This window comes from Oncorhynchus keta, chromosome 21 (assembly GCF_023373465.1).
Source record: "Oncorhynchus keta strain PuntledgeMale-10-30-2019 chromosome 21, Oket_V2, whole genome shotgun sequence".
Lineage (NCBI taxonomy): Eukaryota > Metazoa > Chordata > Actinopteri > Salmoniformes > Salmonidae > Oncorhynchus > Oncorhynchus keta.
In genome coordinates this window covers 56,199,532-56,224,691 of record NC_068441.1, presented here as the reverse complement: position 1 = coordinate 56,224,691, position 25,160 = coordinate 56,199,532, and the positions used below count along the sequence as shown (strand labels likewise).

The 25,160-nt window shown below is 44.2% G+C and overlaps 1 protein-coding gene and 2 long non-coding RNA genes across 8 annotated transcripts in view; 2 read left to right on the top strand and 1 right to left on the bottom strand.

Moving 5' to 3' along the window:
* Nucleotides 1-24,747, top strand: part of pxk (PX domain containing serine/threonine kinase) — a 65,643-nt gene extending 40,896 nt beyond the window's left edge. For 5 of the 6 annotated variants that reach the window (XM_052474343.1, XM_052474342.1, XM_052474341.1 and 2 more), the window contains 3 exons: nucleotides 989-1,075; nucleotides 10,055-10,118; nucleotides 11,522-12,053. In XM_052474343.1, coding sequence (XP_052330303.1) covers nucleotides 989-1,075; nucleotides 10,055-10,118; nucleotides 11,522-11,646 — 276 coding nt within the window. In that variant the 3' untranslated portion in view covers nucleotides 11,647-12,053. Of the gene's footprint in view, nucleotides 1-988; nucleotides 1,076-10,054; nucleotides 10,119-11,521; nucleotides 12,054-22,267; nucleotides 22,745-22,837 lie in introns of those variants that run through there. The other variant, XM_052474345.1, reaches the window with a different exon arrangement.
* On the top strand, nucleotides 15,091-19,674 carry LOC127910478 (uncharacterized). The gene is made up of 10 exons (XR_008074998.1): nucleotides 15,091-15,836; nucleotides 16,885-16,968; nucleotides 17,127-17,206; nucleotides 17,414-17,534; nucleotides 17,703-17,829; nucleotides 17,873-17,956; nucleotides 18,453-18,581; nucleotides 18,830-18,870; nucleotides 18,953-19,198; nucleotides 19,521-19,674. It is a non-coding gene; the product is annotated as an uncharacterized LOC127910478 (long non-coding RNA).
* Nucleotides 22,385-22,906, bottom strand: LOC127910477 (uncharacterized). The gene is made up of 3 exons (XR_008074997.1): nucleotides 22,757-22,906; nucleotides 22,578-22,663; nucleotides 22,385-22,534 (listed from the first exon to the last, which is right to left on the bottom strand). It is a non-coding gene; the product is annotated as an uncharacterized LOC127910477 (long non-coding RNA).
* Nucleotides 24,748-25,160: the final 413 nt, after the last annotated feature.

The following is a 25,160-nucleotide window of genomic DNA, read 5'->3' as shown; positions in this document are numbered from 1 at the left end:
GGAGACAGACTGGAGACAGATCAGATGGATAGTTTCCTGGAGACAGACTGGAGACAGATCAGATGGATAGTTTCCTGGAGCCAGACTGGAGACAGATCAGATGGATAGTTTCCTGGAGCCAGACTGGAGACAGATCAGATGGATAGTTTCCTGGAGCCAGACTGACAGACAGACTGGAGACAGACTGGAGACAGATCAGATGGATAGTTTCCTGGAGACAGACTGGAGACAGATCAGATGGATAGTTTCCTGGAGACAGACTGGAGACAGATCAGATGGATAGTTTCCTGGAGCCAGACTGGAGACAGATCAGATGGATAGTTTCCTGGAGACAGACTGGAGACAGATCAGATGGATAGTTTCCTGGAGACAGACTGGAGACAGATCAGATGGATAGTTTCCTGGAGCCAGACTGGAGACAGATCAGATGGATAGTTTCCTGGAGCCAGAAAAGCTGGGATGGCTGGATGGGATGGATGGATGGATGGATGGCCAGACTGGATGGACAGATGGATGGATGGTTTCCTGGAGCCAGACTGGGATGGATGGATGGATGGATTCCTGGATGGATGGATGGCTGGCTGGCTGGGATGGATGGATGGCTGGAGCCAGACTGGAGACAGATGGATGGATGGTTGGCTGGGATGGATGGATGGCTGGGATGGATGGATGGCTGGATGGGATGGATGGGATGGATGGGATGGATGGATGGCTGGCAGACTGGAGATGGATGGATGGATGGGTTGGATGGATGGCCAGATGGGATGGATGGGATGGATGGATGGTTGGATGGATGGCTGGCTGGCTGGGATGGATGGATGGGATGGATGGATGGTGGATGGGATGGGTGGATGGATGGCTGGTGGATGGATGGCTGGATGGATGGAATGGATGGATGGATGGATGGATGGATGGGATGGATGGAGGGATGGATGGAAGAAAGGAACAAGCGATTGATGGATTGATTGGTGTTTGATCATCTCCTCAGAACCAGCAGCACAGGAGGCTGACCAGAGCTCAGTCCCACCACGGCTCAGAGGAGGAGAAGAGGAGGAGGAAGATACTGGCTAGAAAGGTAGAGAACACCGTCAGACTCGGGCACACCGTCACAGACTCGGGCACACCGTCACGGACTCGGGCACACCGTCACGGACTCGGGCACACCGTCACGGACACACCGTCACGGACACACCGTCACGGACACACCGTCACAGACTCTAGGGATGCAACGATCAGCGGTATAAAGTACTTTAAGTAATACTTTAAAGAACTGTTGTTGTTTTTGGGGTTATTTGTACTTTACTATTTATATTTACATTTACTTCACTACATTCCTAAAGAAAATAATGTACTTTTAACTCGATACATTTTCCCCTGACACCCAAAAGTACTTGTTACATTTTGAATGCTTAGCAGGACAGGAAAATGGTCTAATTCACACACTTATCAAAAAAAATACTATTTATTTATACTTTACTTTTACTTTTGATAGACATACATTTAAAATCAAGAAAATCCTTTTAGATTTTCTTGAAAGTAAACTTTATTTCTTTTCAAAATTTAAAACCAAAGTACTTTTAACTTTTTCAAATAGAAAAAAATAAATTAGGCAAAGGATTTTCTTGATTTTTCAATTAATGGATTCCAAGAATGACAATTGGGGTACTCTCCATGACACTTTTAAATGACAAAAAAATGACATTTGTGTTTTGATTCTACCAGATCAAGGCAGTAGGGATGACCAGGGATGTTCTCAAGAATGATAAGTGCTTTTTGAATGAATTGACCTTTTTCCCCCTAAGATTCAAAATTGACAATTTTCCTGTCCAAGACAATTGGGTGCTTTTTCCCCAAGAATGACAATTGGGTGCTTTTTCCCCCAAAATGACAAGTACTTTTTCCCCCAAGAATGACAATTGGGTGCTTTTTCCCCCAAGAATGACAATTGGGTGCTTTTTCCCCCAAGAATGACAATTGGGTGCTTTTTCCCCCAAGAATGACAATTGGGTGCTTTTTTCCCCAAGAATGACAATTGGGTGCTTTTTTTCCCCAAGAATGACAATGGGTGCTTTTTTCCCCCAAGGGTGCTTTTTCCCCCAAGAATGACAATTGGGTGCTTTTTTCCCCAAGAATGACAATTGGGTGCTTTTTCCCCCAAGAATGACAATTGGGTGCTTTTTCCCCCAAGAATGACAATTGGGTGCTTTTTCCCCCAAGAATGACAATTGGGTGCTTTTTCCCCCAAGAATGACAATTGGGTGCTTTTTCCCCCAAGAATGACAATTGGGTGCTTTTTCCCCCAAGAATGACAATTGGGTGCTTTTTCCCCCAAGAATGACAATTGGGTGCTTTTTTCCCCAAGAATGACAATTGGGTGCTTTTTTTCCCCAAGAATGACAATTGGGTGCTTTTTCCCCCAAGAATGACAATTGGGTGCTTTTTCCCCCAAGAATGACAATTGGGTGCTTTTTCCCCCAAGAATGACAATTGGGTGCTTTTTCCCAAGAATGACCAAGCTTTTTCCCCAAGAATGACAATTGGGTGCTTTTTCCCCAAGAATGACAATTGCTTTTTTCCCCCAAGAATGACAATTGCTTTTTCCCCCAAGAATGACAATTGGGTGCTTTTTCCCCCAAGAATGACAATTGGGTGCTTTTTCCCCAAGAATGACAATTGGGTGCTTTTTCCCCAAGAATGACAATTGGGTGCTTTTTCCCCAAGAATGGGTGCTTTTTTCCCCAAGAATGACAATTGGGTGCCCCAAGAATGACAATTGGGTGCTTTTTTTTCCCCCAAGAATGACAATTGGGTGCTTTTTCCCCCAAGAATGACAATTGGGTGCTTTTTCCCCCAAGAATGACAATTGGGTGCTTTTTCCCCCAAGAATGACAATTGGGTGCTTTTTCCCCAAGAATGACAATTGGGTGCTTTTTTCCCCAAGAATGACAATTGGGTGCTTTTTCCCCCAAGAATGACAATTGGGTGCTTTTTCCCCAAGAATGACAATTGGGTGCTTTTTCCCCCAAGAATGACAATTGGGTGCTTTTTCCCCCAAGAATGACAATTGGGTGCTTTTTTCCCCAAGAATGACAATTGGGTGCTTTTTTTCCCCAAGAATGACAATTGGGTGCTTTTTTTCCCCAAGAATGACAATTGGGTGCTTTTTCCCCCAAGAATGACAATTGGGTGCTTTTTTTCCCCAAGAATGACAATTGGGTGCTTTTTTCCCCAAGAATGACAATTGGGTGCTTTTTTCCCCAAGAATGACAATTGGGGCTTTTTCCCCAAGAATGCTTTTTCCCCAAGAATGACAATTGGGTGCTTTTTTCCCCAAGAATGACAATTGGGTGCTTTTTCCCCCAAGAATGACAATTGGGTGCTTTTTCCCCCAAGAATGACAATTGGGTGCTTTTTCCCCCAAGAATGACAATTGGGTGCTTTTTCCCCCAAGAATGACAATTGGGTGCTTTTTCCCCCAAGAATGACAATTGGGTGCTTTTTTCAAGAATGACCCCAAGAATGACAATTGGGTGCTTTTTCCCCCAAGAATGACAATTGGGTGCTTTTTCCCCCAAGAATGACAATTGGGTGCTTTTTTTCCAAGAATGACAAATGCTTTTTCCCCCAAGAATGACAATTGGGTGCTTTTTCTCCAAGAATGACAATTGGGTGCTTTTTTCCCCAAAGAATGACAATTGGGTGCATTTTTCCCCAAGAATGACAATTGGGTGCTTTTCCCCCAAGAATGACAATTGGGTGCTTTTTCCTTTTTCCCCAAGAATGACAATTGGGTGCTTTTTCCCCCAAGAATGACAATTGGGTGCTTTTTCCCCCAAGAATGACAATTGGGTGCTTTTTCCCCCAAGAACCAATTGGGTGCTTTTTTTCCCCAAGAATGACAATTGGGTGCTTTTTCCCCCAAGAATGACAATTGGGCTTTTTCCCCAAGAATGACAATTGGGTGCTTTTTCCCCAAGAATGACAATTGGGTGCTTTTTCCCCAAGAATGACAATTGGTGCTTTTTTCCAAGAATGACAATTGGGTGCTTTTTTCCCCAAGAATGACAATTGGGTGCTTTTTCCCCAGAATGCATTGGTTCCGTGGACTCCAAGAACCAATTGGGTGCTTTTTCCCCCAAGAATGACAATTGGTCCTTTTTCCCCCAAGAATGACAATTGGGTGCTTTTTTCCCCCAAGAATGACAATTGGGTGCTTTTTCAAGAATGACAATTGGTGCGTTTTTCCCCAAGAATGAAAATGCTTTTTTCCCCCAAGAATGACAATTGGCTTTTTCCCCCGTGGACTCCAAACCAATCAAAAATGACATGCATTGGGTCCCCCAAGAATGTGCATTGGTCCAAGGCTCCATACCAATCAAAATGTAACATGCATTGGTCCTTTGGACTCCAAACCAATCAAAATGACATGCATTGGTCCGTGGACATTTTTTCCAAACCAATCAAAATGACATGCATTGGTCCGTTTTTCCAAACCAATCAAAATGTAACATTGGGTGCATTGGTCCGTGACTCTTTTTTCCCCAAACCAATCAAAATGTAACATGCATTTTTCCCTCCAAACCAATCAAAATGTAAGAATGCATTGGTCCGTGGACTCCAAACCAATCAAAATGACGTGCATTGGTCCGTGGACTCCAAACCAATCAAAATGGGTGCATTGGTCCAAGAATGACAATTGGACTCCAAACCAATCAAAATGCTTTTTCCCCAAGAATGACAATTGGGTGCTTTTTCCCCCCAAGAATGACAATTGGGTGCTTTTTCCCCAAGAATGACAATTGGTCCTTGGACTCCAAACCAATCAAAATGTAACGTGCATTGGTCCCCCAAACCAATCAAAATGTAACGTGCTTTTTCCCCCGAATTCCAAACCCCAAGAATGACGTGCATTGGGGCTCCAAACCAATGGGTGCTTTTTTCCCCCAAGAATGCATTGGCTTTTTTTCCAAGAATGACTCCAAACCAATCAAAATGTAACATGCATTGGTCCGTGGACTCCAAACCAATCAAAATGTAAATGCATTGGTCCGTGGACTCCAAACCAATCAAAATGTAACGTGCATTGGTCCGTGGACTCCAAACCAATCAAAATGTAACGTGCATTGGAATCAATTGGACTCCAAACCAATCAAAATGTAAGAATGCATTGGTCCGTGGACTCCAAACCAATCAAAATGTAACGTGCATTGGTCCGTGGACTCCAAACCAATCAAAATGTAACATGCATTGGTCCGTGGACTCCAAACCAATCAAAATGTAACGTGCATTGGTCCGTGGACTCCAAACCAATCAAAATGTAACGTGCATTGGTCCGTGGGCTCCAAACCAATCAAAATGTAACATGCATTGGTCCGTGGACTCCAAACCAATCAAAATGTAACATGCATTGGTCCGTGGACTCCAAACCAATCAAAATGTAACATGCATTGGTCCGTGGACTCCAAACCAATCAAAATGTAACGTGCATTGGTCCGTGGACTCCAAACCAATCAAAATGTAACGTGCATTGGTCCGTGGACTCCAAACCAATCAAAATGTAACGTGCATTGGTCCGTGGACTCCAAAGCAATCAAAATGTAAAATGCATTGGTCCGTGGACTCCAAAGCAATCAAAATGTAACATGCATTGGTCCGTGGACTCCAAAGCAATCAAAATGTAACATGCATTGGTCCGTGGACTCCAAAGCAATCAAAATGTAACATGCATTGGTCCGTGGACTCCAAACCAATCAAAATGTAACATGCATTGGTCCGTGGACTCTAAACCAATCAAAATGTAACATGCATTGGTCCGTGGACTCTAAACCAATCAAAATGTAACATGCATTGGTCCGTGGACTCCAAAGCAATCAAAATGTAACATGCATTGGTCCGTGGACTCCAAAGCAATCAAAATGTAACATGCATTGGTCCGTGGACTCCAAAGCAATCAAAATGTATCATGCATTGGTCCGTGGACTCCAAAGCAATCAAAATGTAACATGCATTGGTCCGTGGACTCCAAACCAATCAAAATGTAACATGCATTGGTCAGAAAATCACTTAATTTTACGAATTGCCAGTTCACTGTTGAACATTGTGTTTTACCAGAATAAAAGTAAACTCGGGGAGACGACTCTCATCTGGCTGATGGGGCCTTACAATTAGATGTTCATTTAGATCAGGTTCACTATCAGCAATAGTTTGATGGGGGCCTTACAATTAGATGTTCATTTAGATCAGGTTCACTATCAGCAATAGTTTTCGTAGTTTTCTTTTGAACAGTCAGTGTATATGGGCATTTTTACAGGGTAAAGTTGAAATTTCATAACGAGGACAGCAATCATTTTTGTAAGGCACACTGCATGGCCCGACGTGAGAGAAGATAAACAAATTTTTTTTTCATTTAACTAGGCAAGTCAGTTAAGAACAAATTCTTATTTTACAATGACTGACTACCCAGGCCAAAACCGTAACCCGGACGACACTGGACCAATTGTGCGCCGCCCTATGGGACTCTAATCTGATAGTGGGGGTGGTAGATGTCTAGTCTCCTTTAGGGCTCTAATGTGATAGTGGTAGTGGGGTGGTAGATGCCTAGTCTCCATTATGGCTCTAATCTGATAGTGGTAGATGTCTAGTCTCCATTAAGGCTCTAATCTGATAGTGGTAGTGGGGTGGTGTATGTCTAGTCTCCATTATGTCTAGTCTCCATTATGGCTCTAATCTGATAGTGGTATATGTATAGTCTCCATTAAGGCTCTAATCTGATAGTGGTAGTGGGGGGTAGATGTCTCCCTTATGCTCTAATCTGATAGTGGTAGTGGGGTGGTAGATGTCTAGTCTCCATTATGGCTCTAATCTGATAGTGGTAGATGTCTAGTCTCCTTTATGGCTCTAATCTGATAGTGGTAGTGGGGTGGTAGATGTCTAGTCTCCATTATGGCTCTAATCTGATAGTGGTAGTGGGGGTGGTAGATGTCCCCCTTATGGCTCTAATCTGATAGTGGTAGTGGGGTGGTAGATGTCTCCCTTATGGCTCTAATCTGATAGTGGTAGTGGGGTGGTAGATGTCTCCCTTATGGCTCTAATCTGATAGTGGTAGTGGGGTGGTAGATGTCTAGTCTCTTTATGGCTCTAATCTGATAGTGGTAGATGTCTAGTCTCCTTTATGGCTCTAATCTGATAGTGGTAGTGGGGTGGTAGATGTCTAGTCTCCATTATGGCTCTAATCTGATAGTTGTAGTGGGGGGTAGATGTCTCCCTTATGGCTCTGATCTGATAGTGGGGTGGTAGATGTCTATTCTCCATTATGGCTCTAATCTGATAGTGGTAGATGTCCAGTCTCCATTATGGCTCTAATCTGATAGTGGTAGTGGGGTGGTAGATGTCCCCCTTATGGCTCTAATCTGATAGTGGTAGTGGGGGGGGGTAGATGTCTAGTCTCCATTATGGCTCTAATCTGATAGTGGTAGTGGGGTGGTAGATGTCTCCCTTATGGCTCTAATCTGGTAGTGGGGTGGTAGATGTCTCCCTTATGGCTCTAATCTGATAGTGTTAGTGGAGTGGAAAATGTCTCCCTTATGGCTCTAATCTGATAGTGGTAAATGTCTAGTCTCCATTATGGCTCTAATCTGATAGTGGTAGTGGGGGGGTAGATGTCCAGTCTCCATTATGGCTCTAATCTGATAGTGGTAGTGGGGGGGTATATGTCTACATTATGGCTCTAATCTGATAGTGGTAGATGTCTATTCTCCATTATGGCTCTAATCTGATAGTGGTAGTGGGGGGGTAGATGTCCAGTCTCCATTATGGCTCTAATCTGATAGTGGTAGTGGGGGGGTAGATGTCTCCCTTATGGCTCTAATCTGATAGTGGTAGTGGGGTGGTAGATGTCTAGTCTCCATTATGGCTCTAATCTGATAGTGGTAGTGGGGTGGTAGATGTCCCCCTTATGGCCCTAATCTGATAGTGGTAGTGGGGGGGTAGATGTCTAGTCTCCCTTATTAACTTCTGGTTTCAACTGTATGTATGGTTCCTGTGTGGTACCAGTCCATGTGTCTAGATACGTATGGTTCCTGTATGGTACCAGTCCATGTATCTAGATACGTATGGTTCCTGTATGGTACCAGTCCATGTATCTAGATACGTATGGTTCCTGTATGGTACCAGTCCATATATCTAGATACGTATGGTACCAGTCCATATATCTAGATACGTATGGTTCCTGTATGGTACCAGTCCATGTATCTAGATACGTATGGTTCCTGTATGGTACCAGTCCATGTATCTAGATACGTATGGTTCCTGTATGGTACCAGTCCATGTATCTAGATACGTATGGTTCCTGTATGGTACCAGTCCATGTATCTAGATACGTATGGTTCCTGTATGGTACCAGTCCATGTATCTAGATACGTATGGTTCCTGTATGGTACCAGTCCATGTATCTAGATACGTATGGTTCCTGTGTGGTACCAGTCCATGTATCTAGATACGTATGGTTCCTGTATGGTACCAGTCCATGTATCTAGATACATATGGTTCCTGTATGGTACCAGTCCATGTGTCTAGATACGTATGGTTCCTGTGTGGTACCAGTCCATGTATCTAGATACGTATGGTTCCTGTATGGTACCAGTCCATGTATCTAGATACGTATGGTTCCTGTATGGTACCAGTCCATGTATCTAGATACGTATGGTTCCTGTATGGTACCAGTCCATGTATCTAGATACGTATGGTTCCTGTATGGTACCAGTCCATGTATCTAGATACGTATGGTTCCTGTATGGTACCAGTCCATGTATCTAGATACGTATGGTTCCTGTATGGTACCAGTCCATGTATCTAGATACGTATGGTTCCTGTATGGTACCAGTCCATGTATCTAGATAGTATGGTTCCTGTATGGTACCAGTCCATGTATCTAGATACGTATGGTTCAGTATGGTACCAGTCCATGTATCTAGATACGTATGGTTCCTGTATGGTACCAGTCCATGTATCTAGATACGTATGGTTCCTGTATGGTACCAGTCCATGTATCTAGATACGTATGGTTCCTGTATGGTACCAGTCCATGTATCTAGATACGTATGGTTCCTGTATGGTACCAGTCCATGTATCTAGATACATTATGGTTCCTGTATGGTACCAGTCCATGTATCTAGATACGTATGGTTCCTGTATGGTACCAGTCCATGTATCTAGATACGTATGGTTCCTGTATGGTACCAGTCCATGTATCTAGATACGTATGGTTCCTGTATGGTACCAGTCCATGTATCTAGATACGTATGGTTCCTGTATGGTACCAGTCCATGTATCTAGATACGTATGGTTCCTGTATGGTACCAGTCCATGTATCTAGATACGTATGGTTCCTGTATGGTACCAGTCCATGTATCTAGATACATTATGGTTCCTGTATGGTACCAGTCCATGTATCTAGATGTCGTATGGTTCCTGTATGGTACCAGTCCATGTATCTAGATGCGTATGGTTCCTGTATGGTACCAGTCCATGTATCTAGATACGTATGGTTCCTGTATGGTACCAGTCCATGTATCTAGATACGTATGGTTCCTGTATGGTACCAGTCCATGTATCTAGATACGTATGGTTCCTGTATGGTACCAGTCCATGTATCTAGATACTGTAGTGGTTCCTGTATGGTACCAGTCCATGTATCTGGGATACGTATGGTTCCTGTATGGTACCAGTCCATGTGTCTAGATACGTATGGTTCCTGTATGGTACCAGTCCATGTATCTAGATGTCTGGTTCCTGTATGGTACCAGTCCATGTATCTAGATACGTATGGTTCCTGTATGGTACCAGTCCATGTGTCTAGATACGTATGGTTCCTGTATGGTACCAGTCCATATATCTAGATACGTATGGTTCCTGTATGGTACCAGTCCATGTATCTAGATACGTATGGAATCATCTTGAAAGGGAAAGAAGCAGATCCCTCACACACACAGGATTCATTATCATTTTGTAGCAGAATTGTCATTGATAGAAATATGTTTGTTTGTTTGTTTTGTAGAAGTCCAGACAGTCGGCCTATGAGAACGAGGAGGATCTCTCTGTGAAGGACAACAACAACTCTGGTATGTCATCAGCACTATGGTTTAAATAGACCATTAATATACTCCTGCCGAGTGCTCAAACAAATGTATTTACTCTTTTTTATTTTAAGACTGAAACGTGAACTGTGTTTTTCAATGTGGCTAAAGCATGCTCTAGTGGAGGCTGCAAGGTAATAACATAGCAAAGCTCGGCTCCCAACCCTGTTCCTGGAGAGCTACCCTCCTATTGGTTAACTCCAACCCTGTTCCTGGAGAGCTACCCTCCTATAGGTTAACTCCAACCCTGTTCCTGGAGAGAGACCCTCCTATAGGTTAACTCCAACCCTGTTCCTGGAGAGCTACCCTCCTATAGGTTAACTCCAACCCTGTTCCTGGAGAGATACCCTCCTATAGGTTAACTCCAACCCTGTTCCTGGAGAGATACCCTCCTATAGGTTAACTCCAACCCTGTTCCTGGAGAGAGACCCTCCTATAGGTTAACTCCAACCCTGTTCCTGGAGAGAGACCCTCCTATAGGTTAACTCCAACCCTGTTCCTGGAGAGAGACCCTCCTGTAGGTTTTATCTCCAACCCTGTTCCTGAAGAGCTACCCTCCTGTAGGTTTTAACTCCAACCCTGTTCCTGGAGAGATACCCTCCTGTAGGTTTTAACTCCAACCCTGTTCCTGGAGAGAGACCCTCCTGTAGGTTTTATCTCTAACCCTGTTCCTGGAGAGCTACCCTCCTGTAGGTTTTAACTCCAACCCTGTTCCTGGAGAGAGACCCTCCTGTAGGTTTTAACTCCAACCCTGTTCCTGGAGAGAAACCCTCCTGTAGGTTTGTAGGGTATCTCTCCAGGAACAGGGTCGGAGTTAAAACCTACAGGAGGGTATCTCCAGGAACAGGGTTGGAGATAAAACCTACAGGAGGGTATCTCTCCAGGAACAGGGTTGGAGTTAAAACCTACAGGAGGGTATCTCTCCAGGAACAGGGTTGGAGTTAAAACCTACAGGAGGGTATCTCTCCAGGGGCAAGGTTGGAGAGACCGCTGACTTAGATAGTATTAAAATCCTAAACTATAGTACTATATAACTGTCATTAGAAAATGTCCATACACATGGATGACATAACAGCTTTGTTTACCGTGGCAACACCGACATGGCAACACCGACATGGCAACACCGACATGGCAACACCGACATGGCAACACCGACATGGCAACACCGACATGGCAACACCGACATGGCAACACTGTTTACAATGCAATGCTGACTGGCTGACTGGCTGACTGGCTGACTGGCTGGCTGGCTGGCTGGCTGGCTGGCTGGCTGACTGGCTGACTGGCTGACTGGCTGACTGGCTGACTGGCTGGCTGACTGGCTGGCTGGCTGGCTGGCTGGCTGGCTGGCTGGCTGGCTGATCGGATGTCTATCTTCCTGTCTTTAGGTTCAGGAGCCAGCTCCCCACCGACCTCTCCCTCCTCCCCCACCCCTCCTCACACTACAGGTAGGTACCAACTATATTACCATGAAGATGTTGCTAAAAGTTGCATTAATCAGCCTGTTATGTAAAACAGTGTTTTCCACTAGCGCCGTCTGGCGGCTAATCAGCCTGTTATATTAAACAGTGTTTCCCACTAGCGCCGTCTGGCGGCTAATCAGCCTGTTATATTAAACATTGTTTCCCACTAGCGCCGTCTGGCGGCTAATCAGCCTGTTATAGTAAACAGTGTTTTCCACTAGCGCCGTCTGGCGGCTAATCAGCCTGTTATAGTAAACAGTGTTTTCCACTAGCGCCGTCTGGCGGCTAATCAGCCTGTTATAGTAAACAGTGTTTTCCACTAGCGCTGTCTGGCGGCTAATCGACCGGTTACGCACTCATTTTCAGTCGGATACGTTTTCCACTTCGTATTAACTAGGCTACTTTTAATTTAAAGGTTTTCTGTTTACTTGTCTGTCGAGCCTTCTCCCACTAGAACAAACGTCTTCTAGCGGTTGATAGGACAAGCTTCTCCCACTAGAACGAACGTCTACTAGCGATTTGATAGGACAAGCTTCTCCCACTAGAACGAACGTCTACTAGCGATTTGATAGGACAAGCTTCTCCCACTAGAACGAACGTCTTCTAGCGATTTGATAGGACAAGCTTCTCCCACTAGAACGAACGTCTTCTAGCGGTTGATAGGACAAGCTTCTCCCACTAGAACGAACGTCTTCTAGCGATTTGATAGGACAAGCTTCTCCCACTAGAACAAACGTCTTCTAGCGGTTGATAGGACAGTGTTTCCCACTAGAACAAACGTCTTCTAGCGGTTGATAGACAAGCTTCTCCCACTAGAACAAACGTCTTCTAGCGGTTGATAGGACAAGCTTCTCCCACTAGAACAAACGTCTTCTAGCGGTTGATAGGACAAGCTTCTCCCACTAGAACGAACGTCTTCTAGCGATTTGATAGGACAAGCTTCTCCCACTAGAACAAACGTCTTCTAGCGGTTGATAGGACAAGCTTCTCCCACTAGAACAAACGTCTTCTAGCGATTTGATAGGACAAGCTTCTCCCACTAGAACAAACGTCTTCTAGCGGTTGATAGGACAAGCTTCTCCCACTAGAACAAACGTCTTCTAGCGGTTGATAGGACAAGCTTCTCCCACTAGAACAAACGTCTTCTAGCGGTTGATAGGACAAGCTTCTCCCACTAGAACAAACGTCTTCTAGCGGTTGATAGGACAAGCTTCTCCCACTAGAACAAACGTCTTCTAGCGGTTGATAGGACAAGCTTCTCCCACTAGAACAAACGTCTTCTAGCGATTTGATAGGACAAGCTTCTCCCACTAGAACAAACGTCTTCTAGCGATTTGATAGGACAAGCTTCTCCCACTAGAACAAACGTCTTCTAGCGATTTGATAGGACAAGCTTCTCCCACTAGAACAAACGTCTTCTAGCGATTTGATAGGACAAGCTGCTCCCACTAGAACGAACGTCTTCTAGCGGTTGATAGGACAAGCTGCTCCCACTAGAACGAACGTCTTCTAGCGATTTGATAGGACAAGCTGCTCCCACTAGAACGAACGTCTTCTAGCGATTTGATAGGACAAGCTGCTCCCACTAGAACGAACGTCTTCTAGCGATTTGATAGGACAAGCTGCTCCCACTAGAACGAACGTCTTCTAGCGATTTGATAGGACAAGCTTCTCCCACTAGAACGAACGTCTTCTAGCGATTTGATAGGACAAGCTTCTCCCACTAGAACGAACGTCTTCTAGCGATTTGATAGGACAAGCTTCTCCCACTAGAACGAACGTCTTCTAGCGGTTGATAGGACAAGCTTCTCCCACTAGAACGAACGTCTTCTAGCGATTTGATAGGACAAGCTTCTCCCACTAGAACGAACGTCTTCTAGCGATTTGATAGGACAAGCTGCTCCCACTAGAACGAACGTCTTCTAGCGATTTGCTAGGACAAGCTTCTCCCACTAGAACGAACGTCTTCTAGCGGTTGATAGGACAAGCTGCTCCCACTAGAACGAACGTCTTCTAGCGGTTGATAGGACAAGCTGCTCCCACTAGAACAAACGTCTTCTAGCGATTTGATAGGACAAGCTTCTCCCACTAGAACGAACGTCTTCTAGCGATTTGATAGGACAAGCTTCTCCCACTAGAACGAACGTCTTCTAGCGATTTGATAGGACAAGCTTCTCCCACTAGAACGAACGTCTTCTAGCGGTTGATAGGACAAGCTTCTCCCACTAGAACAAACGTCTTCTAGCGATTTGATAGGACAAGCTTCTCCCACTAGAACGAACGTCTTCTAGCGATTTGATAGGACAAGCTTCTCCCACTAGAACGAACGTCTTCTAGCGATTTGCTAGGACAAGCTGCTCCCACTAGAACGAACGTCTTCTAGCGGTTGATAGGACAAGCTTCTCCCACTAGAACGAACGTCTTCTAGCGATTTGATAGGACAAGCTTCTCCCACTAGAACGAACGTCTTCTAGCGGTTGATAGGACAAGCGCCTGTCAGTCACAAAGCCATGACAGGGAAAAGCAGCAGAGAGGAAAAGCCAAAGCGAGAGGTTTCACTCTCACCAAAATCTGTCCGATGCGTTTCTAGGAGCTTATTGTGGGCTATTGACTGGGTTTTAATTGACAACTAAAACAGCAAGTGTTGAGTAGTTTTATAAAAAGGTGTTGTATTTACTGACTAAAGTCGATCTACTATAAATCCGTTTGCCATTCAGAAATCATTCCAACGTGAATCATACAGTGGATCATACAGTGGCTCATACAGTGGCTCATACAGTGGCTCATACAGTGGCTCATACAGTGGCTCATACAGTGGCTCATACAGTGGCTCATACAGTGGCTCATACAGTGGCTCATACAGTGGCTCATACAGTGGCTCATACAGTGGCTCATACAGTGGCTCATACAGTGGCTCATACAGTGGCTCATACAGTGGCTCATACAGTGGCTCATACAGTGGCTCATACAGTGGCTCATACCCATCTACACAAAGTACTCTGTGAAAGTAGAAGAAGAATTACAACTTTTGTATATAAAAATATATATATATATTTTTTTTTAAATGAAAATAAAACACTAATATCTTGATTTAGATAAGTATTCAACCTCTGAAGTCAATTCACGTTAGAATCACCTTCGGCAGCCATGACAGCTGTGAGTCGTTCTGGGCAAGTCTCGGAGCTTTGCACAGTTGGATTGTACAAGATTAGCATTTTTTTATTCTTCAAGCTCTGTCAAATTGGTTGTTAATCATTGCTAGACAGCTTCCAATTGGCTTATTCATCCCCCTTCCATCCTCCTGTAACGGTTCCCTAGGTTGTTGCTGTAAATGAGAATGTGTTCTCAGTCAACTTACCTGGTAAAATAAGGTTTTGGGGGAAAAAATAGCAATTTTCAGGTTTTCAAGCCAATTTCAGTCAAAACTGTAACTAAGCCTCTCAGGAACATTCTATTTTGTTTCGGTAAGAAACTCCAGTGTAGATTTGGCCTTGTGTTTTGGGTTATTGTCCTGCTGAAAGGTGAATTCATCTCCCAGTGTCTGATGGAAAGCAGACTGAACCAGCTTGGCCTCTAGGATTTTGACTGTGCTTAGCTCCATTCCCTTTATTATTATTTTTTTTTTAAACTCTCCAGTTCTTAACGATGACCAGCATACCCATAACATGATGCAGCCATGCTTGAAAATATGAAGTGGTACTCAGTGATGTGTTTTTATTTTTTATTTGCCCCAAACATAATGATTTGTATTCAGGACATAAAGGACATTTCTTTGCCAAATATTTTGCTGTTTTACTTTAGTGCCTTATTGCAAACAGGATGTTCTGGAATATTTGTATTCTGTACAGGCTTCCTTCTATTCCCTCCATCATTTATATTATTATTGTGGAGTAACTACAGTGTTGTTGGTCCATCCTCAGTTTTCTCCTGCCACAGCTATTCAACTCTAACTGTTTTAAAGTCACCGTTGGCCTCATGGTGAAATCCCTGAGCGGTTTCCTTCCTCTCCGGCAACTGAGTTAGGAAGGACGCCTGTATCTTTGTAGTGACTGGAAGTATTGATACACCATCCATCGTGTAATTTATAACTTCTATGGTAGATACCAGACCCTCAGGTTCATAGACTATAACTCTATGGTAGATACCAGACCCTCAGGTTCACACAGACTATAACTCTATGGTAGATACCAGACCCTCAGGTTCATAGACTATAACTCTATGGTAGATACCAGACCCTCAGGTTCACAGACTATAACTCTATGGTAGATACCAGACCCTCAGGTTCAGACTATAACTCTATGGTAGATACCAGACCCTCAGGTTCAGACTATAACTCTATGGTAGATACCAGACCCTCAGGTTCAGACTATAACTCTATGGTAGATACCAGACCCTCAGGTTCAGACTATAACTCTATGGTAGATACCAGACCCTCAGGTTCATACAGACTATAACTCTATGGTAGATACCAGACCCTCAGGTTCATAGACTATAACTCTATGGTAGATACCAGACCCTCAGGTTCATAGACTAACTCTATGGTAGATACCAGACCCTCAGGTTCAGACTATAACTCTATGGTAGATACCAGACCCTCAGGTTCAGACTATAACTCTATGGTAGATACCAGACCCTCAGGTTCACAGACTATAACTCTATGGTAGATACCAGACCCTCAGGTTCACAGACTATAACTCTATGGTAGATACCAGACCCTCAGGTTCACAGACTATAACTCTATGGTAGATACCAGACCCTCAGGTTCACAGACTATAACTCTATGGTAGATACCAGACCCTCAGGTTCAGACTATACCTCTATGGTAGATACCAGACCCTCAGGTTCAGACTATAACTCTATGGTAGATACCAGACCCTCAGGTTCACAGACTATAACTCTATGGTAGATACCAGACCCTCAGGTTCACAGACTATAACTCTATGGTAGATACCAGACCCTCAGGTTCACAGACTATAACTCTATGGTAGATACCAGACCCTCAGGTTCACAGACTATAACTCTATGGTAGATACCAGACCCTCAGGTTCACAGACTATAACTCTATGGTAGATACCAGACCCTCAGGTTCAGACTATACCTCTATGGTAGATACCAGACCCTCAGGTTCATAGACTATAACTCTATGGTAGATACCAGACCCTCAGGTTCACAGACTATAACTCTATGGTAGATACCAGACCCTCAGGTTCACAGACTATAACTCTATGGTAGATACCAGACCCTCAGGTTCACAGACTATAACTCTATGGTAGATACCAGACCCTCAGGTTCACACAGACTATAACTCTATGGTAGATACCAGACCCTCAGGTTCATAGACTATAACTCTATGGTAGATACCAGACCCTCAGGTTCACAGACTAGAACTATATGGTAGATACCAGACCCTCAGGTTCAGACTATAACTCTATGGTAGATACCAGACCCTCAGGTTCAGACTATAACTCTATGGTAGATACCAGACCCTCAGGTTCAGACTATAACTCTATGGTAGATACCAGAACCTCAGGTTCAGACTATAACTCTATGGTAGATACCAGACCCTCAGGTTCATAGACTATAACTCTATGGTAGATACCAGACCCTCAGGTTCACACAGACTATAACTCTATGGTAGATACCAGAACCTCAGGTTCAGACTATAACTCTATGGTAGATACCAGAACCTCAGGTTCAGACTATAACTCTATGGTAGATACCAGACCCTCAGGTTCATACAGACTATAACTCTATGGTAGATACCAGACCCTCAGGTTCATACAGACTATAACTCTATGGTAGATACCAGACCCTCAGGTTCAGACTATAACTCTATGGTAGATACCAGACCCTCAGGTTCATAGACTATAACTCTATGGTAGATACCAGACCCTCAGGTTCATAGACTATAACTCTATGGTAGATACCAGACCCTCAGGTTCACACAGACTATAACTCTATGGTAGATACCAGAACCTCAGGTTCAGACTATAACTCTATGGTAGATACCAGACCCTCAGGTTCATACAGACTATAACTCTATGGTAGATACCAGACCCTCAGGTTCACACAGACTATAACTCTATGGTAGATACCAGACCCTCAGGTTCACACAGACTATAACTCTATGGTAGATACCAGACCCTCAGGTTCATAGACTATAACTCTATGGTAGATACCAGACCCTCAGGTTCACACAGACTATAACTCTATGGTAGATACCAGACCCTCAGGTTCAGACAGACTATAACTCTATGGTAGATACCAGACCCTCAGGTTCATAGACTATAACTCTATGGTAGATACCAGACCCTCAGGTTCACACAGACTATAACTCTATGGTAGATACCAGACCCTCAGGTTCAGACAGACTATAACTCTATGGTAGATACCAGACCCTCAGGTTCACACAGACTATAACTCTATGGTAGATACCAGACCCTCAGGTTCAGACAGACTATAACTCTATGGTAGATACCAGGCCCTCAGGTTCAGACTATAACTCTATGGTAGATACCAGACCCTCAGGTTCACACAGACTATAACTCTATGGTAGATACCAGGCCCTCAGGTTCATACTATAACTCTATGGTCGATACCAGACCCTCAGGTTCATAGACTATAACTCTATGGTAGATACCAGACCCTCAGGTTCAGACTATAACTCTATGGTAGATACCAGACCCTCAGGTTCACACAGACTATAACTCTATGGTAGATACCAGACCCTCAGGTGCACAGACTATAACTCTATGGTAGATACCAGACCCTCAGGTTCACAGACTATAACTCTATGGTAGATACCAGACCCTCAGGTTCACAGACTATAACTCTATGGTAGATACCAGACCCTCAGGTTCACACAGACTATAACTCTATGGTAGATACCAGACCCTCAGGTTCACACAGACTATAACTCTATGGTAGATACCAGACCCTCAGGTTCACACAGACTATAACTCTATGGTAGATACCAGACCCTCAGGTTCATAGACTATAACTCTATGGTAGATATCAGACCCTCAGGTTCAGACTATAACTCTATGGTAGATACCAGACCCTCAGGTTCAGACTATAACTCTATGGTAGATACCAGACCCTCAGGTTCACACAGACTATAACTATATGGTAGATACCAGACCCTCAGGTTCACACAGACTATAACTCTATGGTAGATACCAGACCCTCAGGTTCAGACAGACTATAACTCTATGGTAGATACCAGACCCTCAGGTTCATAGACTATAACTCTATGGTAGATACCAGACCCTCAGGTTCAGACTATAACTCTATGGTAGATACCAGACCCTCAGGTTCATACAGACTATAACTCTATGGTAGATACCAGAACCTCAGGTTCATAGACTATAACTCTATGGTAGATACCAGACCCTCAGGTTCATAGACTATAACTCTATGGTAGATACCAGACCCTCAGGTTCATAGACTATAACTCTATGGTAGATACCAGACCCTCAGGTTCATAGACTATAACTCTATGGTAGATACCAGACCCTCAGGTTCATAGACTATAACTCTATGGTAGATACCAGACCCTCAGGTTCATAGACTATAACTCTATGGTAGATACCAGACCCTCAGGTTCAGACTATAACTCTATGGTAGATACCAGACCCTCTGGTTCAGACTATAACTCTATGGTAGATACCAGACCCTCAGGTTCACAGACTATAACTCTATGGTAGATACCAGACCCTCAGGTTCACAGACTATAACTCTATGGTAGATACCAGACCCTCAGGTTCACACAGACTATAACTCTATGGTAGATACCAGACCCTCAGGTTCATAGACTATAACTCTATGGTAGATACCAGAACCTCAGGTTCAGACTATAACTCTATGGTAGATACCAGACCCTCAGGTTCAGACTATAACTCTATGGTAGATACCAGACCCTCAGGTTCATAGACTATAACTCTATGGTAGATACCAGACCCTCAGGTTCATAGACTATAACTCTATGGTAGATACCAGACCCTCAGGTTCAGACTATAACTCTATGGTAGATACCAGACCCTCAGGTTCAGACTATAACTCTATGGTAGATACCAGACCCTCAGGTTCACACAGACTATAACTCTATGGTAGATACCAGACCCTCAGGTTCACACAGACTATAACTCTGGCAGTTTTGAAATCAATCAGCACCCTCCCCATTGATACTGATTTAAGTAATAGTTCCTCCACAGTGATGTGCATGAGGTCTATGTTGTGTTTGTTACCATGTCTTTGCACTGTTTTCCGTATGGTGGTGCTCCCCCTTGTGGTAAAACAGAGGCATTATAATAGATAGTCCATAGTATAAGCTTAGATTAAGCACTGGTACAGAGGTTTAGATAGAGGCTGGCCGTTTTGAGACTTAAAAAAAATATATATAGATGTGTATTTATATATATGATTTCATGCTGTCTTGAGTTCTATCAAAAAGTATGATCATGTTATTGCCTGTGATTTATAAGGAAGATTGCATTTGTATGCATGCATATTGGTGTGTGTATGTATATATATATATCTCAACCATACTGTATATTAGACTAGTGGATAGATACTCGTGAGACTATTTTAGTTTTCAGCTGGTGAACCTGACTGGTTACTTGAATTTGTATTTTATATTTTCTGATGTTGCCCTCATATCATCATATGATTTCTAGATGGACCATCTGAGTAGTTATTCTGGTCATACTTCAATGTGTTTTTCCTTTCTTGTTTATACATACTTTTCCATTCATTTTCCACTCAGCTAATCAGTAATCACACCATACTGTAAATAATGAACATTTTAGTTTTGATTTAACAGTAGTGTTGATTGTACTCCTCAAGGTTACCGTTGACCGATAACAGTGATTAATCTGCCTCTCTCTTTTCCTCCCCTTTTTGCTGTCTGTCTGCCAAGTAGAGCATGCACCATTTTGAACATGTGTGGGGTAAAGTAATTCAATAATGATTCCTCTATGTGTTTTTTTAAAGCTGTCGTCGACCCTGAATCACAGCAAGTACACTACACTACAGTACTCTGTACCACTGTAGTTAGGCTGGTCTCCACAGTAGACAGACAGACGTATGTAATGATACGGCTCAGAGCAAACCAGATGAAACTAATGCTAAACGGAGAAACGCACATTGTTTTTGCAGGATCCACATATCTTAATTATAGAAATATTTTAGAGCTTCATACTATGTCGTCTAGAATAGGTTCTAGATGACAATCTTAACAGAGTAAATTACTAAATCCAACGCGATTTATATCAGTTTTATAATAGTGAGATGTCAGTTTTGGAACTGGTGTGGGGTGTCGTCCGTTTGAAAATGGGGCGGGGTGTCGTCCGTTTGAAAAGGGCGCGGGTTGTCGTCCGTTTGAAAAGGGGGCGGGGTTGTCGTCCGTTTGAAAAGGGGGCGCGGGTTGTCGTCCGTTTGAAAAGGGGGCGGGGTTGTCGTCCGTTTGAAAAGGGGGCGGGGTTGTCGTCCGTTTGAAAAGGGGGCGGGGTTGTCGTCCGTTTGAAAAGGGGGCGGGGTTGTCGTCCGTTTGAAAAGGGGGCGGGGTTGTCGTCCGTTTGAAAAGGGGGCGGGGTTGTCGTCCGTTTGAAAAGGGGGCGGGGTTGTCGTCCGTTTGAAAATGGCGCGGGGTTGTCGTCCGTTTGAAAATGGCGCGGGGTTGTCGTCCGTTTGAAAATGGAGCGGGGTTGTCGTCCGTTTGAAAATGGAGCGGGGTTGTCGTCCGTTTGAAAATGGCGCGGGGTTGTCGTCCGTTTGAAAATGGCGCGGGGTTGTCGTCCGTTTGAAAATGGCGCGGGGTGTCGTCCGTTTGAAAATGGCGCGGGGTTGTCGTCCGTTTGAAAATGGGGCGGGGTTGTCGTCCGTTTGAAAATGGCGCGGGGTGTCGTCCGTTTGAAAATGGGGCGGGGTTGTCGTCCGTTTGAAAATGGCGCGGGGTGTCGTCCCGTTTGAAAATGGCGCGGGGTTGTCGTCCGTTTGAAAAGGGCGCGGGGTTGTCGTCCGTTTGAAAAGGGCGCGGGGTTGTCGTCCGTTTGAAAAGGGCGCGGGGTGTCGTCCGTTTGAAAATGGCGCGGGGTTGTCGTCCGTTTGAAAATGGCGCGGGGTGTCGTCCGTTTGAAAATGGCGCGGGGTTGTCGTCCGTTTGAAAATGGGGCGGGGTTGTCGTCCGTTTGAAAATGGCGCGGGGTTGAAACGCCTCACCATTTTCAAACACCAACCTTCAGATTTCTGCTCACTAAAACATCAAATATTGGTAGTTACAATTTAATTAAAGATTTATATTTAATCTCCTGCATTGATTTGCCTTTGCTTGCTTGGTAAAAGGGTGTCTGCAACTTTAAAAGGTCACAATCTGCAATGATCAAAACATTAACGTTTATTCCTTTTTTGGGGGGGGGATATTTATTTTCACCATTGTCATTGATATTGTCTACCTCCCAACAAATTGTTTTGCTCAGAAGCCAACGCAGATTCAAACACTGCTTGAAGCTCAAGTGTAACATTGTAGATTGTGATCCCTGTGGTGGTGGTTTAATTGATGACATTGGAAACACTGTTACAGAAAACATTTATATTGCTGTATTCTTATACATCAGACCACTTATACAACGACCACTCAATGTTTTAACCGTTGATTTCTTGTTGATGCAGGAGTTGCACCACCTCCTCCTCCTCCTCCTCTACCTCCTCCAAGTGATAACCCTGGCCAGTCCCACGCCCCTCCGCATCCTCCTCTCCCTGGGCCAGGTCCTCCTCCTGCCAACGGTGTGGGGCGTGGTGCCCTCCTCAGCTCCATCACGTCATTCAGTATAGGCAAACTGAAGAAAGCAGTGACCATCGACCGCAGCATCCAACACTCTGAAGAGGACCGCTCTTCCTTCTCGTCCTGACCCTGTCGTCCCAGTCACCCCTGAAGGTTACCTGTCGTCCTGACCCTGTGGTCCCAGTCACCCCTAAAGGTTACCTGTCGTCCTGACCCTGTGGCCCCAGTCACCCCTAAAGGTTACCTGTCGTCCTGACCCTGTGGCCCCAGTCACCCCTAAAGGTTACCTGTCGTCCTGACCCTGTGGCCCCATTCACCCCTAAAGGTTACCTGTCGTCCTGACCCTGTGGCCCCAGTCACCCCTAAAGGTTACCGGTTACCTGTCGTCCTGACCCTGTGGCCCCAGTCACCCCTAAAGGTTACCTCTCGTCCTGACCCTGTGGCCCCAGTCACCCCTAAAGGTTACCTGTCGTCCTGACCCTGTGGCCCCAGTCACCCCTAAAGGTTACCTGTCGTCCTGACCCTGTGGCCCCAGTCACCCCTAAAGGTTACCTGTCGTCCTGACCCTGTGGCCCCAGTCACCCCTAAAGGTTACCTGTCGTCCTGCTCAATCATATTTTTGCTCTTTGTTTTTTTTTGCTTCTAAATTTAGTTCCCGTCCGATGAGTTGACCCCCAGCCCCGCCCCTTAAGGTTTGAGGTAGGGGACGGGGCATCAACTCCTTTCCAATATGGCCGCCTCGTTGGTTCTCCCTTTAGCACAAAAAGGACTGGTCAGTGGACTGTACAGGTGGCTTAAAGATGAGGTGGCATCAGCCTGGTGTCTATCTGGAAGACTGCAGTGACTTGAATGAAACGTACAAGCAACTGTGAGGGAAGTGATTCAGAAAGCAAACACATGAACCACAGGTGTTTTAGAGGGACTGGGACTCTGACCTGACATCCAACAGCCATGTCATCACAGTGAGACGACTATGAAAGAACTGTCTGTGTCACCACAGTGAGACGACTATGAAAGAACTGTCTGTGTCATCACAGTGAGACGACTATGAAAGAACTGTCTGTGTCATCACAGTGAGACGACTATGAAAGAACTGTCTGTGTCATCACAGTGAGACGACTATAAAAGAACTGTCTGTGTCATCACTGTGAGACGACTATGAAAGAACTGTCTGTCATCACAGTGAGACGACTATGAAAGAACTGTCTGTCATCACTGTGAGACGACTATGACAGAACTGTCTGTCATCACTGTGAGACGACTATGAAAGAACTGTCTGTCATCACTGTGAGACGACTATGAAAGAACTGTCTGTCATCACAGTGAGACGACTATGAAAGAATTGTCTGTCATCACAGTGAGACGACTATGAAAGAACTGTCTGTGTCATCACAGTGAGACGACTATGAAAGAACTGTCTGTGTCATCACAGTGAGACGACTATGAAAGAACTGTCTGTGTCATCACAGTGAGACGACTATGAAAGAACTGTCTGTGTCATCACAGTGAGACGACTATGAAAGAACTGTCTGTGTCATCACAGTGAGACGACTATGAAAGAACTGTCTGTGTCATCACAGTGAGACGACTATGAAAGAACTGTCTGTGTCATCACAGTGAGACGACTATGAAAGAACTGTCTGTGTCATCACAGTGAGACGACTATGAAAGAACCGTCTGTGTCATCACAGTGAGACGACTATGAAAGAACCGTCTGTGTCATCACAGTGAGACGACTATGAAAGAACTGTCTGTGTCATCACTGTGAGACGACTATGAAAGAACTGTCTGTGTCATCACAGTGAGACGACTATGAAAGAACTGTCTGTGTCATCACAGTGAGACGACTATGAAAGGACTGTCCGTCTGTTATGTTTATTGTATCTATTTTTTTTTTTAGCTTTTTGTTTTCTTCGAATGAATGGAAGGAGATGTGATGCTGTTGGACTGTCTGTGTTGCTTATATCTATGTGCCACATTCATCTCTGTGCCTTGTGTCCCAAATGGCATCCCATTTCCTATATAGTGCACTACTACTACAGACTAGTAGTAGTCTGCTATATAGGGGATAGGGTGCCATTTTCAAATGCACAGATAGATACAAAAAAATCTATGGACGCTGCAAGGATTAAAACCTTAGTTTACCCATGGCCGTTTGTTTAGTAAACGAGAACCACCAGAAGTCTGTCATCATTCAGTATGCAAAATAATGAACCCAAATGATGACATGCTGTACTTACTGGTATTAATCGGTAACAAATTAAGATTCAAATACCTTTTTTTTTTTTAAAGATTGTTTTTCTTTTTCCTCTCCAAAATATCAGTGTAAAGATGTTGAAGGATCAACTATTTCTCTGCTGCACTTGACCGAGGGGGGCTTTTCTCTACGTTCCAGGGTTGACACACAACAGTGAGCGGTTTACTGGGAGAATGTATCTAAAAATCGATTCTGGTGTTTACAAGAAATTAATCCTAATCCTGAAATGAGTTAACTAGCTAATCTGTTATTGATCATCATAATCTGTACCTCTGCTACATCCCAACCACTGTCAGAGGAACTGAAGGAACAGTACATCCTCAATCTGTCTGAAAAGCAAAGTTACAATCTGCATAACTGTCTGAAATGCTTTGTCTTGTCAACATTACAAGATTAACCTGTTTTGTATATTGATACATTGGCACATTCAGGACAATTACTAATTGGCTGCATTTGCACAGGTAGCCCAATTCTTATCTTTTGCCAATAATTGGTCTTTTGGCCAATCAGATCATATCCTTTGCCAA